This window comes from Pseudophryne corroboree, chromosome 9, assembly GCF_028390025.1.
Source record: "Pseudophryne corroboree isolate aPseCor3 chromosome 9, aPseCor3.hap2, whole genome shotgun sequence".
Classification (NCBI taxonomy): domain Eukaryota; kingdom Metazoa; phylum Chordata; class Amphibia; order Anura; family Myobatrachidae; genus Pseudophryne; species Pseudophryne corroboree.
In genome coordinates, this window is record NC_086452.1 from 1807293 (window position 1) to 1821896 (window position 14604).

Genomic DNA, 14604 nt, shown 5'->3' on the forward strand with positions numbered 1-14604 from the left:
GAAATGCTGTACTGTTCTACTATTATATTCTATTAGATTCGGGTTTGGGGTCCCAGGAAGTCCTCAGGGCTAATGGTGACACCCCAAAAACAAAAATGACACTGGATAGCCATCTCCTGGGAGTGTTGAACACAAAAACTAATTATTACTAATAATACGCTGATAGTTGTATCCAACTCATTGATAACGGAGTAACTGGAATAATGAAACCTGAGCAACGCCGGGTACTCCAGCTAGTGCTTCATAAATCTCACTTCTCAGCCCCTGTACAATATTACCTCAACATTTTCATAATATACTTTGTGTTCCTTACTTAATCTGCCTGCGGATCAGACTAGCCGAGGCCCGGGCTGACCTCCTGTGGGAGCGCGGAGTCTGTATGTCTTCAACATTGTCCTCTTCTGTAACCCTGTAGCAGGAATACAATTAAAAGCACACAAGTATAGTGATTCACCAAAGAAAAAAGAAGGAAAAAACTATCTATCTATATATACACATACACACACACATATATATATATACATACATACATACATATATACGTACACACACACATATACAGGAAAGCAATGGTGCGGCACTCAGCTAGAAGAATACTCATTAAACCACAGTCCGGTCTTACAACGTTTCAGCGCTATCATGCACTATTGTCAGGGTAAAAGCACAGAAACGTTGCAAGACCTGACTGGTTTATTGAGTATTCTTCTATCTGAGTGCCGCATCATTGCTTTCCTGTATCTGTACATTTGTATATGTGAAGGCACCAGCGAGGTTATTTTATGCATCATGGAGTGCCGGTCCTATGTGGATAATATATATATATATATTTGTATGTATGTTATGGGAGAATAGGGGTTCTGGCGACCAACGGTGTTAATAAGTATATTTAGAAGACTAGATATAATTAAAAATAGGAGTAACAATTTTATTTTCAAGAGACATAAAAAGTACCTTTTTTAAAAAAAAAAAAAACATCAACACATCATAAAAGATGTGGGTGGAATAACATATATGATGCTATATGCTAGAAAAAAGGAACATTAAAAAATATATATATATGTAAAAAAGTGTTTTGAACACTATTTTAGAAATATAGAAAGAGTAAAATTTAAATAAAAAATATTTAGATAAAAATAGCTTATCTTAGAATGGAGGGTCATACAGGAGTTTCCCACGCGTTTCGTCAGTCTGACTTCATCAAGGTGTCAAACTGTACCTATCAAACATCCTGTAGGTAACTCCACAACATTCCGTATCTCACATATATAAACCCTGGTGCATATACACAGCTAATACATCTTAGGGTTTATATATGTGAGATACGGATTGTTGTGGAGTTACCTACAGGATGTTTGATAGGTACACTTTTGGCGCGGTCACCTATAGCCACTTTCACTTGCAGGTGTTGCATCAAGTTCCTTGGTTTGTTTCACTATGATAGAGTTATTTTGCACCAATGGGTTAGTTCATCAGCCACGTGGCTGTTTTTGATTTTTTTTTTATGCACGATGCACTTCAAAGGTGAATAATGGTTTTCATTCACAGTGACCTCTCTATATAGGTATTTTTACAAGATAGATACACTCTAGAGTGTAAGAGATCCGCAGCACTTAAGAGCGGGTATCTTTTTATTTGACACTGTTATATAGTGAAATAAGGCACAATGCACTAAGTATGATAATGTGTCACATTTGGGTAAGTCCGGCCATATGCGCTTGTGTGACATACTGTAGGTTAGCTCCTTAACAATCTTGTTGTGTTGTGCAGGGTCGCCATGGTAACGCGGCCGGGACCTGCGACGTCACTTCCGACGGAAGTAGTCATTCCAGGGGGACGAATGACGGGCCCGGGACGTCGTGGCTGCGGTGACCTGCATGGGGTAAGTGCACCTATATATTGTGTTTTTGTTTGCAGTGTGGGTTATCCTGATGAAGAAGCTGCGTGCCCCGAAACGTTGATGTAACCATGCAGAGTTTGCACTATCAAGCCTCTGAGTGCGCCTCATTTTTTTGCAGACTATATGGGGGTATGACACCCCAGTGGAGGGCACCAGAGCCAGAGAACCCGTGGGGGCAGACCGAGTGCCGGCGACAACAGGATATATTATATATATATATTTATATTCTAGAGAGAGACTTTATAAGCAAATCACATTTAGCATGTCTGCAATTCCCTACAAAAATAAAGTGTGTTTAAAAGAGACAAACTTAAAAAAATGGAAAATAGGTATTTAATACCTACCGGTAATTCCTTTTCTCCTAGTCCGTGGGAGATACTGGGATGGTATTAGTACCATAGGGAATAGATGGGGTCTATTGAAGCCATTGCACTCTAAAAATTCTTCAGTGCGCTGGCTCCTCCCTCTATGTCCCTCCTGTAGACTGTGCCCGAGGAGATGGACATACTTTGATAGGAGGAAAACAGGTAAGAAAAAGTGGTGAGATACGAACCAGCACACAACATAACAAGAGGATAGCAGCACAATCCACAACAGCAGCAGCAGACCCACACAGTAACACACAACATAACAAGAGGATAGCAGCACAATCCACAACAGCAGACCTACACAGTAACACACAACATAACAAGAGGATAGCAGCACAATCCACAACAACAGCAGACCCACACAGTAACACACAACATAACAAGAGGATAGCAGCACAATCCACAACAGCAGACCCACACAGTAACACACAACATAACAAGAGGATAGCAGCACAATCCACAACAGCAGACCCACACAGTAACACACAACATAACAAGAGGATAGCAGCACAATCCACAACAACAGCAGACCCACACAGTAACACACAACATAACAAGAGGATAGCAGCACAATCCACAACAACAGCAGACCCACACAGTAACACACAACATAACAAGAGGATAGCAGCACAATCCACAGCAACAGCAGACCCACACAGTAACACACAACATAACAAGAGGATAGCAGCACAATCCACAACAACAGCAGACCCACACACTAACACACAACATAACAAGAGGATAGCAGCACAATCCACAACAACAGCAGACCCACACAGTAACACACAACATAACAAGAGGATAGCAGCACAATCCACAACAACAGCAGACCCACACAGTAACACACAACATAACAAGAGGATAGCAGCGCAATCCACAACAACAGCAGACCCACACAGTAACACACAACATAACAAGAGGATAGCAGCACAATCCACAACAACAGCAGACCCACACAGTAACACACAACATAACAAGAGGATAGCAGCACAATCCACAACAACAACAGCAGACCCACACAGTAACACACAACATAACAAGAGGATAGCAGCACAATCCACAACAACAACAACAGCAGACCCACACAGTAACACAACATAAGAGAATAGCAGCACAATCCACAACAACAGCAGACCCACACAGTAACACACAACATAACAAGAGAATAGCAGCACAATCCACAACAACAGCAGACCCACACAGTAACACACAACATAACAAGAGGATAGCAGCACAATCCACAACAACAACAGCAGACCCACACAGTAACACACAACATAACAATAGGATAGCAGCACAATCCACAACAGCAGCAGACCCACACAGTAACACACAACATAACAAGAGGATAGCAGCACAATCCACAACAACAACAGCAGACCCACACAGTAACACACAACATAACAAGAGGATAGCAGCACAATCCACAACAGCAGACCCACACAGTAACACACAACATAACAAGAGAATAGCAGCACAATCCACAACAGCAGACCCACACAGTAACACACAACATAACAAGAGGATAGCAGCACAATCCACAACAGCAGACCCACACAGTAACACACAACATAACAATAGGATAGCAGCACAATCCACAACAGCAGCAGACCCACACAGTAACACACAACATAACAAGAGGATAGCAGCACAATCCACAACAACAGACCCACACAGTAACACACAACATAACAAGAGGATAGCAGCACAATCCACAACAACAGCAGACCCACACAGTAACACACAACATAACAAGAGGATAGCAGCACAATCCACAACAACAGCAGACCCACACAGTAACACACAACATAACAAGAGGATAGCAGCACAATCCACAACAACAGCAGACCCACACTAACACACAACATAACAAGAGGATAGCAGCGCAATCCACAACAGCAGCAGACCCACACAGTAACACACAACATAACAATAGGATAGCAGCACAATCCACAACAGCAGCAGCAGACCCACACAGTAACACACAACATAACAAGAGGATAGCAGCGCAATCCACAACAACAGCAGACCCACACAGTAACACACAACATAACAAGAGGATAGCAGCGCAATCCACAACAGCAGCAGACCCACACAGTAACACACAACATAACAAGAGGATAGCAGCGCAATCCACAACAGCAGACCCACACAGTAACACACAACATAACAAGAGGATAGCAGCACAATCCACAACAGCAGCAGACCCACACAGTAACACACAACATAACAAGAGGATAGCAGCACAATCCACAACAGCAGCAGACCCACACAGTAACACACAACATAACAAGAGGATAGCAGCGCAATCCACAACAACAGCAGACCCACACAGTAACACACAACATAACAAGAGGAAAGCAGCACAATCCACAACAGCAGCAGACCCACAGTAACACACAACATAACAAGAGGATAGCAGCACAATCCACAACAGCAGCAGACCCACACAGTAACACACAACATAACAAGAGGATAGCAGCGCAATCCACAACAACAGCAGACCCACACAGTAACACACAACATAACAAGAGGATAGCAGCGCAATCCACAACAGCAGACCCACACAGTAACACACAACATAACAAGAGGATAGCAGCGCAATCCACAACAACAGCAGACCCACACAGTAACACACAACATAACAAGAGGATAGCAGCACAATCCACAACAACAGCAGACCCACACAGTAACACACAACATAACAAGAGGATAGCAGCACAATCCACAACAACAGCAGACCCACACAGTAACACACAACATAACAAGAGGATAGCAGCACAATCCACAACAACAGCAGACCCACACAGTAACACACAACATAACAATAGGATAGCAGCACAATCCACAACAACAGCAGACCCACACAGTAACACACAACATAACAAGAGGATAGCAGCACAATCCACAACAACAGCAGACCCACACAGTAACACACAACATAACAAGAGGATAGCAGCACAATCCACAACAACAGCAGACCCACACAGTAACACACAACATAACAAGAGGATAGCAGCACAATCCACAACAACAGCAGACCCACACAGTAACACACAACATAACAAGAGGATAGCAGCACAATCCACAACAACAGCAGACCCACACAGTAACACACAACATAACAAGAGGATAGCAGCACAATCCACAGCAACAGCAGACCCACACAGTAACACACAACATAACAAGAGGATAGCAGCACAATCCACAACAACAGCAGACCCACACACTAACACACAACATAACAAGAGGATAGCAGCACAATCCACAGCAACAGCAGACCCACACAGTAACACACAACATAACAAGAGGATAGCAGCGCAATCCACAACAACAGCAGACCCACACAGTAACACACAACATAACAAGAGGATAGCAGCACAATCCACAACAGCAGCAGACCCACACAGTAACACACAACATAACAAGAGGATAGCAGCACAATCCACAACAGCAGCAGACCCACACAGTAACACACAACATAACAAGAGGATAGCAGCGCAATCCACAACAGCAGCAGACCCACACAGTAACACACAACATAACAAGAGGATAGCAGCGCAATCCACAACAACAACAGACCCACACAGTAACACACAACATAACAAGAGGATAGCAGCGCAATCCACAACAACAGCAGACCCACACAGTAACACACAACATAACAAGAGGATAGCAGCACAATCCACAACAACAGCAGACCCACACAGTAACACACAACATAACAAGAGGATAGCAGCACAATCCACAACAACAGCAGACCCACACAGTAACACACAACATAACAAGAGGATAGCAGCACAATCCACAACAACAGCAGACCCACACAGTAACACACAACATAACAAGAGGATAGCAGCGCAATCCACAACAACAACAGACCCACACAGTAACACACAACATAACAAGAGGATAGCAGCGCAATCCACAACAACAGCAGACCCACACAGTAACACACAACATAACAAGAGGATAGCAGCGCAATCCACAACAACAGCAGACCCACACAGTAACACACAACATAACAAGAGGATAGCAGCACAATCCACAACAACAGCAGACCCACACAGTAACACACAACATAACAAGAGGATAGCAGCACAATCCACAACAACAGCAGACCCACACAGTAACACACAACATAACAAGAGGATAGCAGCACAATCCACAACAACAGCAGACCCACACAGTAACACACAACATAACAATAGGATAGCAGCACAATCCACAACAACAGCAGACCCACACAGTAACACACAACATAACAAGAGGATAGCAGCACAATCCACAACAACAGCAGACCCACACAGTAACACACAACATAACAAGAGGATAGCAGCACAATCCACAACAACAGCAGACCCACAGTAACACACAACATAACAAGAGGATAGCAGCACAATCCACAACAGCAGACCCACACAGTAACACACAACATAACAAGAGGATAGCAGCACAATCCACAACAACAGCAGACCCACACAGTAACACACAACATAACAAGAGGATAGCAGCACAATCCACAACAACAGCAGACCCACACAGTAACACACAACATAACAAGAGGATAGCAGCACAATCCACAACAACAGCAGACCCACACAGTAACACACAACATAACAAGAGGATAGCAGCACAATCCACAACAACAGCAGACCCACACAGTAACACACAACATAACAAGAGGATAGCAGCACAATCCACAACAACAGCAGACCCACACAGTAACACACAACATAACAAAAGGATAGCAGCACAATCCACAACAACAGCAGACCCACACAGTAACACACAACATAACAAGAGGATAGCAGCACAATCCACAACAACAGCAGACCCACACAGTAACACACAACATAACAAGAGGATAGCAGCACAATCCACAACAACAGCAGACCCACACAGTAACACACAACATAACAAGAGGATAGCAGCACAATCCACAACAACAGCAGACCCACACAGTAACACACAACATAACAAGAGGATAGCAGCACAATCCACAACAACAGCAGACCCACACAGTAACACACAACATAACAAGAGGATAGCAGCGCAATCCACAACAACAGCAGACCCACACAGTAACACACAACATAACAAGAGGATAGCAGCACAATCCACAACAGCAGACCCACACAGTAACACACAACATAACAAGAGGATAGCAGCACAATCCACAACAGCAGACCCACACAGTAACACACAACATAACAAGAGGATAGCAGCACAATCCACAACAGCAGACCCACACAGTAACACACAACATAACAAGAGGATAGCAGCACAATCCACAACAACAGACCCACACAGTAACACACAACATAACAAGAGGATAGCAGCGCAATCCACAACAGCAGCAGACCCACACAGTAACACACAACATAACAAGAGGATAGCAGCACAATCCACAACAACAGCAGACCCACACAGTAACACACAACATAACAAGAGGATAGCAGCGCAATCCACAACAACAGCAGACCCACACAGTAACACACAACATAACAAGAGGATAGCAGCACAATCCACAACAACAGCAGACCCACACAGTAACACACAACATAACAAGAGGATAGCAGCACAATCCACAACAACAACAGACCCACACAGTAACACACAACATAACAAGAGGATAGCAGCGCAATCCACAACAACAGCAGACCCACACAGTAACACACAACATAACAAGAGGATAGCAGCACAATCCACAACAACAGCAGACCCACACAGTAACACACAACATAACAAGAGGATAGCAGCGCAATCCACAACAGCAGACCCACACAGTAACACACAACATAACAAGAGGATAGCAGCACAATCCACAACAACAACAGACCCACACAGTAACACACAACATAACAAGAGGATAGCAGCACAATCCACAGCAACAGCAGACCCACACAGTAACACACAACATAACAAGAGGATAGCAGCACAATCCACAGCAACAGCAGACCCACACAGTAACACACAACATAACAAGAGGATAGCAGCACAATCCACAACAACAGCAGACCCACACACTAACACACAACATAACAAGAGGATAGCAGCACAATCCACAGCAACAGCAGACCCACACAGTAACACACAACATAACAAGAGGATAGCAGCGCAATCCACAACAACAGCAGACCCACACAGTAACACACAACATAACAAGAGGATAGCAGCACAATCCACAACAGCAGCAGACCCACACAGTAACACACAACATAACAAGAGGATAGCAGCACAATCCACAACAGCAGCAGACCCACACAGTAACACACAACATAACAAGAGGATAGCAGCGCAATCCACAACAACAGCAGACCCACACAGTAACACACAACATAACAAGAGGATAGCAGCGCAATCCACAACAACAGCAGACCCACACAGTAACACACAACATAACAAGAGGATAGCAGCGCAATCCACAACAACAGCAGACCCACACAGTAACACACAACATAACAAGAGGATAGCAGCGCAATCCACAACAACAGCAGACCCACACAGTAACACACAACATAACAAGAGGATAGCAGCACAATCCACAACAACAGCAGACCCACACAGTAACACACAACATAACAAGAGGAAAGCAGCACAATCCACAACAACAGCAGACCCACACAGTAACACACAACATAACAATAGGATAGCAGCACAATCCACAACAACAGCAGACCCACACAGTAACACACAACATAACAAGAGGATAGCAGCACAATCCACAACAACAGCAGACCCACACAGTAACACACAACATAACAAGAGGATAGCAGCACAATCCACAACAACAGCAGACCCACACAGTAACACACAACATAACAAGAGGATAGCAGCACAATCCACAACAACAGCAGACCCACACAGTAACACACAACATAACAAGAGGATAGCAGCACAATCCACAACAACAGCAGACCCACACAGTAACACACAACATAACAAGAGGATAGCAGCACAATCCACAACAACAGCAGACCCACACAGTAACACACAACATAACAAGAGGATAGCAGCACAATCCACAACAACAGCAGACCCACACAGTAACACACAACATAACAAGAGGATAGCAGCGCAATCCACAACAACAGCAGACCCACACAGTAACACACAACATAACAAGAGGATAGCAGCGCAATCCACAACAACAGCAGACCCACACAGTAACACACAACATAACAAGAGGATAGCAGCACAATCCACAACAACAGCAGACCCACACAGTAACACACAACATAACAAGAGGAAAGCAGCACAATCCACAACAACAGCAGACCCACACAGTAACACACAACATAATAGGATAGCAGCACAATCCACAACAACAGCAGACCCACACAGTAACACACAACATAACAAGAGGATAGCAGCACAATCCACAACAACAGCAGACCCACACAGTAACACACAACATAACAAGAGGATAGCAGCACAATCCACAACAACAGCAGACCCACACAGTAACACACAACATAACAAGAGGATAGCAGCACAATCCACAACAACAGCAGACCCACACAGTAACACACAACATAACAAGAGGATAGCAGCACAATCCACAACAACAGCAGACCCACACAGTAACACACAACATAACAAGAGGATAGCAGCACAATCCACAACAACAGCAGACCCACACAGTAACACACAACATAACAAGAGGATAGCAGCACAATCCACAACAACAACAGACCCACACAGTAACACACAACATAACAAGAGGATAGCAGCACAATCCACAGCAACAGCAGACCCACACAGTAACACACAACATAACAAGAGGATAGCAGCACAATCCACAACAACAGCAGACCCACACAGTAACACACAACATAACAAGAGGATAGCAGCACAATCCACAACAGCAGACCCACACAGTAACACACAACATAACAAGAGGATAGCAGCACAATCCACAACAACAGCAGACCCACACAGTAACACACAACATAACAAGAGGATAGCAGCACAATCCACAACAACAGCAGACCCACACAGTAACACACAACATAACAAGAGGATAGCAGCACAATCCACAACAACAGCAGACCCACACAGTAACACACAACATAACAAGAGGATAGCAGCACAATCCACAACAGCAGACCCACACAGTAACACACAACATAACAAGAGGAAAGCAGCACAATCCACAACAACAGCAGACCCACACAGTAACACACAACATAACAAGAGGATAGCAGCACAATCCACAACAGCAGCAGACCCACACAGTAACACACAACATAACAAGAGGATAGCAGCACAATCCACAACAACAGCAGACCCACACAGTAACACACAACATAACAAGAGGATAGCAGCACAATCCACAACAACAGCAGACCCACACAGTAACACACAAGATAACAAGAGGATAGCAGCACAATCCACAACAACAGCAGACCCACACAGTAACACACAACATAACAAGAGGATAGCAGCACAATCCACAACAGCAGCAGACCCACACAGTAACACACAACATAACAAGAGGATAGCAGCGCAATCCACAACAGCAGACCCACACAGTAACACACAACATAACAAGAGGATAGCAGCGCAATCCACAACAACAGCAGACCCACACAGTAACACACAACATAACAAGAGGATAGCAGCACAATCCACAACAACAGCAGACCCACACAGTAACACACAACATAACAAGAGGATAGCAGCACAATCCACAACAACAGCAGACCCACACAGTAACACACAACATAACAAGAGGATAGCAGCACAATCCACAACAACAGCAGACCCACACTAACACACAACATAACAAGAGGATAGCAGCGCAATCCACAACAGCAGCAGACCCACACAGTAACACACAACATAACAATAGGATAGCAGCGCAATCCACAACAACAGCAGACCCACACAGTAACACACAACATAACAAGAGGATAGCAGCGCAATCCACAACAACAGCAGACCCACACAGTAACACACAACATAACAAGAGGATAGCAGCACAATCCACAACAACAGCAGACCCACACTAACACACAACATAACAAGAGGATAGCAGCACAATCCACAACAACAGCAGACCCACACTAACACACAACATAACAAGAGGATAGCAGCACAATCCACAACAGCAGACCCACACAGTAACACAACATAACAAGAGGATAGCAGCACAATCCACAACAGCAGACCCACACAGTAACACACAACATAACAAGAGGATAGCAGCACAATCCACAACAACAGCAGACCCACACAGTAACACACAACATAACAAGAGGATAGCAGCACAATCCACAACAGCAGACCCACACAGTAACACACAACATAACAAGAGGATAGCAGCACAATCCACAACAGCAGCAGACCCACACAGTAACACACAACATAACAAGAGGATAGCAGCACAATCCACAACAACAGCAGACCCACACTAACACACAACATAACAAGAGGATAGCAGCGCAATCCACAACAGCAGCAGACCCACACAGTAACACACAACATAACAAGAGGATAGCAGCACAATCCACAACAACAGCAGACCCACACAGTAACACACAACATAACAAGAGGATAGCAGCGCAATCCACAACAACAGCAGACCCACACAGTAACACACAACATAACAAGAGGATAGCAGCACAATCCACAACAACAGCAGACCCACACAGTAACACACAACATAACAAGAGGATAGCAGCACAATCCACAACAACAGCAGACCCACACAGTAACACAACATAACAAGAGGATAGCAGCACAATCCACAACAACAGCAGACCCACACAGTAACACACAACATAACAAGAGGATAGCAGCACAATCCACAACAACAGCAGACCCACACAGTAACACACAACATAACAAGAGGATAGCAGCACAATCCACAACAACAGCAGACCCACACAGTAACACACAACATAACAAGAGGATAGCAGCGCAATCCACAACAACAGACCCACACAGTAACACACAACATAACAAGAGGATAGCAGCACAATCCACAACAACAGACCCACACAGTAACACACAACATAACAAGAGGATAGCAGCGCAATCCACAACAACAGCAGACCCACACAGTAACACACAACATAACAAGAGGATAGCAGCACAATCCACAACAACAGCAGATCCACACAGTAACACACAACATAACAAGAGGATAGCAGCGCAATCCACAACAACAGACCCACACAGTAACACACAACATAACAAGAGGATAGCAGCACAATCCACAACAACAGCAGCAGACCCACACAGTAACACACAACATAACAAGAGGATAGCAGCACAATCCACAACAACAACAGCAGACCCACACAGTAACACACAACATAACAAGAGGATAGCAGCGCAATCCACAACAACAGCAGCAGACCCACACAGTAACACACAACATAACAAGAGGATAGCAGCACAATCCACAACAACAGCAGACCCACACAGTAACACACAACATAACAAGAGGATAGCAGCACAATCCACAACAACAGCAGACCCACACAGTAACACACAACATAACAAGAGGATAGCAGCACAATCCACAACAACAGCAGACCCACACAGTAACACACAACATAACAAGAGGATAGCAGCGCAATCCACAACAACAACAGACCCACACAGTAACACACAACATAACAAGAGGATAGCAGCACAATCCACAACAACAGCAGACCCACACAGTAACACACAACATAACAAGAGGATAGCAGCACAATCCACAACAACAGCAGACCCACACAGTAACACACAACATAACAAGAGGATAGCAGCGCAATCCACAACAACAGACCCACACAGTAACACACAACATAACAAGAGGATAGCAGCGCAATCCACAACAACAACAGACCCACACAGTAACACACAACATAACAAGAGGATAGCAGCACAATCCACAACAACAGCAGACCCACACAGTAACACACAACATAACAAGAGGATAGCAGCACAATCCACAACAACAGCAGACCCACACAGTAACACACAACATAACAAGAGGATAGCAGCGCAATCCACAACAACAGCAGACCCACACAGTAACACACAACATAACAAGAGGATAGCAGCACAATCCACAACAACAGCAGACCCACACAGTAACACACAACATAACAAGAGGATAGCAGCACAATCCACAACAACAGCAGACCCACACAGTAACACACAACATAACAAGAGGATAGCAGCACAATCCACAACAACAGCAGACCCACACAGTAACACACAACATAACAAGAGGATAGCAGCGCAATCCACAACAACAGCAGACCCACACAGTAACACACAAGAAAATAAACGAAGCACAGAGGCGGTGCGCCCAGTATCCCCTACGGACTAGGAGAAAATGATTCACCGGATAGGTATTAAATTCCTATTTTCTCTCACGTCCTAAGGAATACTGGGATGGTAAAAGTTCCCATGGGGATGTCCCAAAGCTCCCAGACCGGGTGGGAGAGTGCTGAGACCCCTGCAAAACCGAGCGACCAAACTGAAGGTCCTCGGAAGCCACGGTATCGAACCAGTAAAACTTTACAAAAGTGTTCGAACCAGACCAAGTAGTATCTCGGTATAACTGCAAAGCCGAGACACCCCGGGCAGCCACCCAGGAAGAACCCACCAACCGTGTGGAGTGGGCCTGAACAGAACTCGGGAGCGGCAAGGCCGCTGAAGAGTAAGCCTGTTTGATTGTCATCCAGATCCAACGAGCAATAGACTACTTCGAAGCAGGACAGCCAATCTTCAGAGAGAACAAACAGGGAATCAGGTTTCCAGTGACCAGCAGTTCTCGAGATACACCTTCAAAGCCCGAACAACATCCAAGAATTATGAGGAACCTGACGGGTAAGACAACACAGGAACCACTATCGGCTGGTTGATGTGAAATGCCGACACAACTTTAGGCAGAAACTGCGGGTGAGTCCTGAGCTCCGCTCTATTCTCGTGAAACACCAGATAAGTGCTCTTACAGTATAAGGCCCCATTCCGAGAAACGCCTCAATGAGGCCAACAACATGACAGTCTTCCAAGTGAAGTATTTCATGTCCACCCGGTGTAATGGTTCAAACCATTCAGAATGGAGAAAAGTCATGACCAAATTGAGATTCCCACGATGCCGTGGGAGGTGCTATGGGTGGCTGAATTTGAAGGACACCTTTCAAGAACGTCTGTACTTCAGGGAGAACAGCCAACTGTTTCTGGAAGAAAATAGACAGGGCCAAGATCTGAACCTTAATGGATCTTAAACGAAGGCCCAAAGCCACGCCGGCTTGCAGGAAGAGCAAGAACCTGCCCAGATGAAAATCTGCAGTGGAGTACTGTCGACTCTCACACCAGAAGACATAC

General features: G+C 44.8%; 1 protein-coding gene across 3 annotated transcripts in view; it reads right to left on the reverse strand.

Annotated features, from left to right (window-relative positions):
* The window catches only part of ORC1 (origin recognition complex subunit 1), a 384523-nt gene that overhangs the window by 212966 nt on the left and 156953 nt on the right, over window positions 1-14604 (reverse strand). For all 3 annotated transcript variants that reach the window (XM_063938885.1, XM_063938884.1, XM_063938886.1), the window contains exon 8: window positions 314-409. In XM_063938885.1, the coding sequence (XP_063794955.1) occupies window positions 314-409 (96 nt within the window). The remainder of the gene's footprint in view (window positions 1-313; window positions 410-14604) is intronic.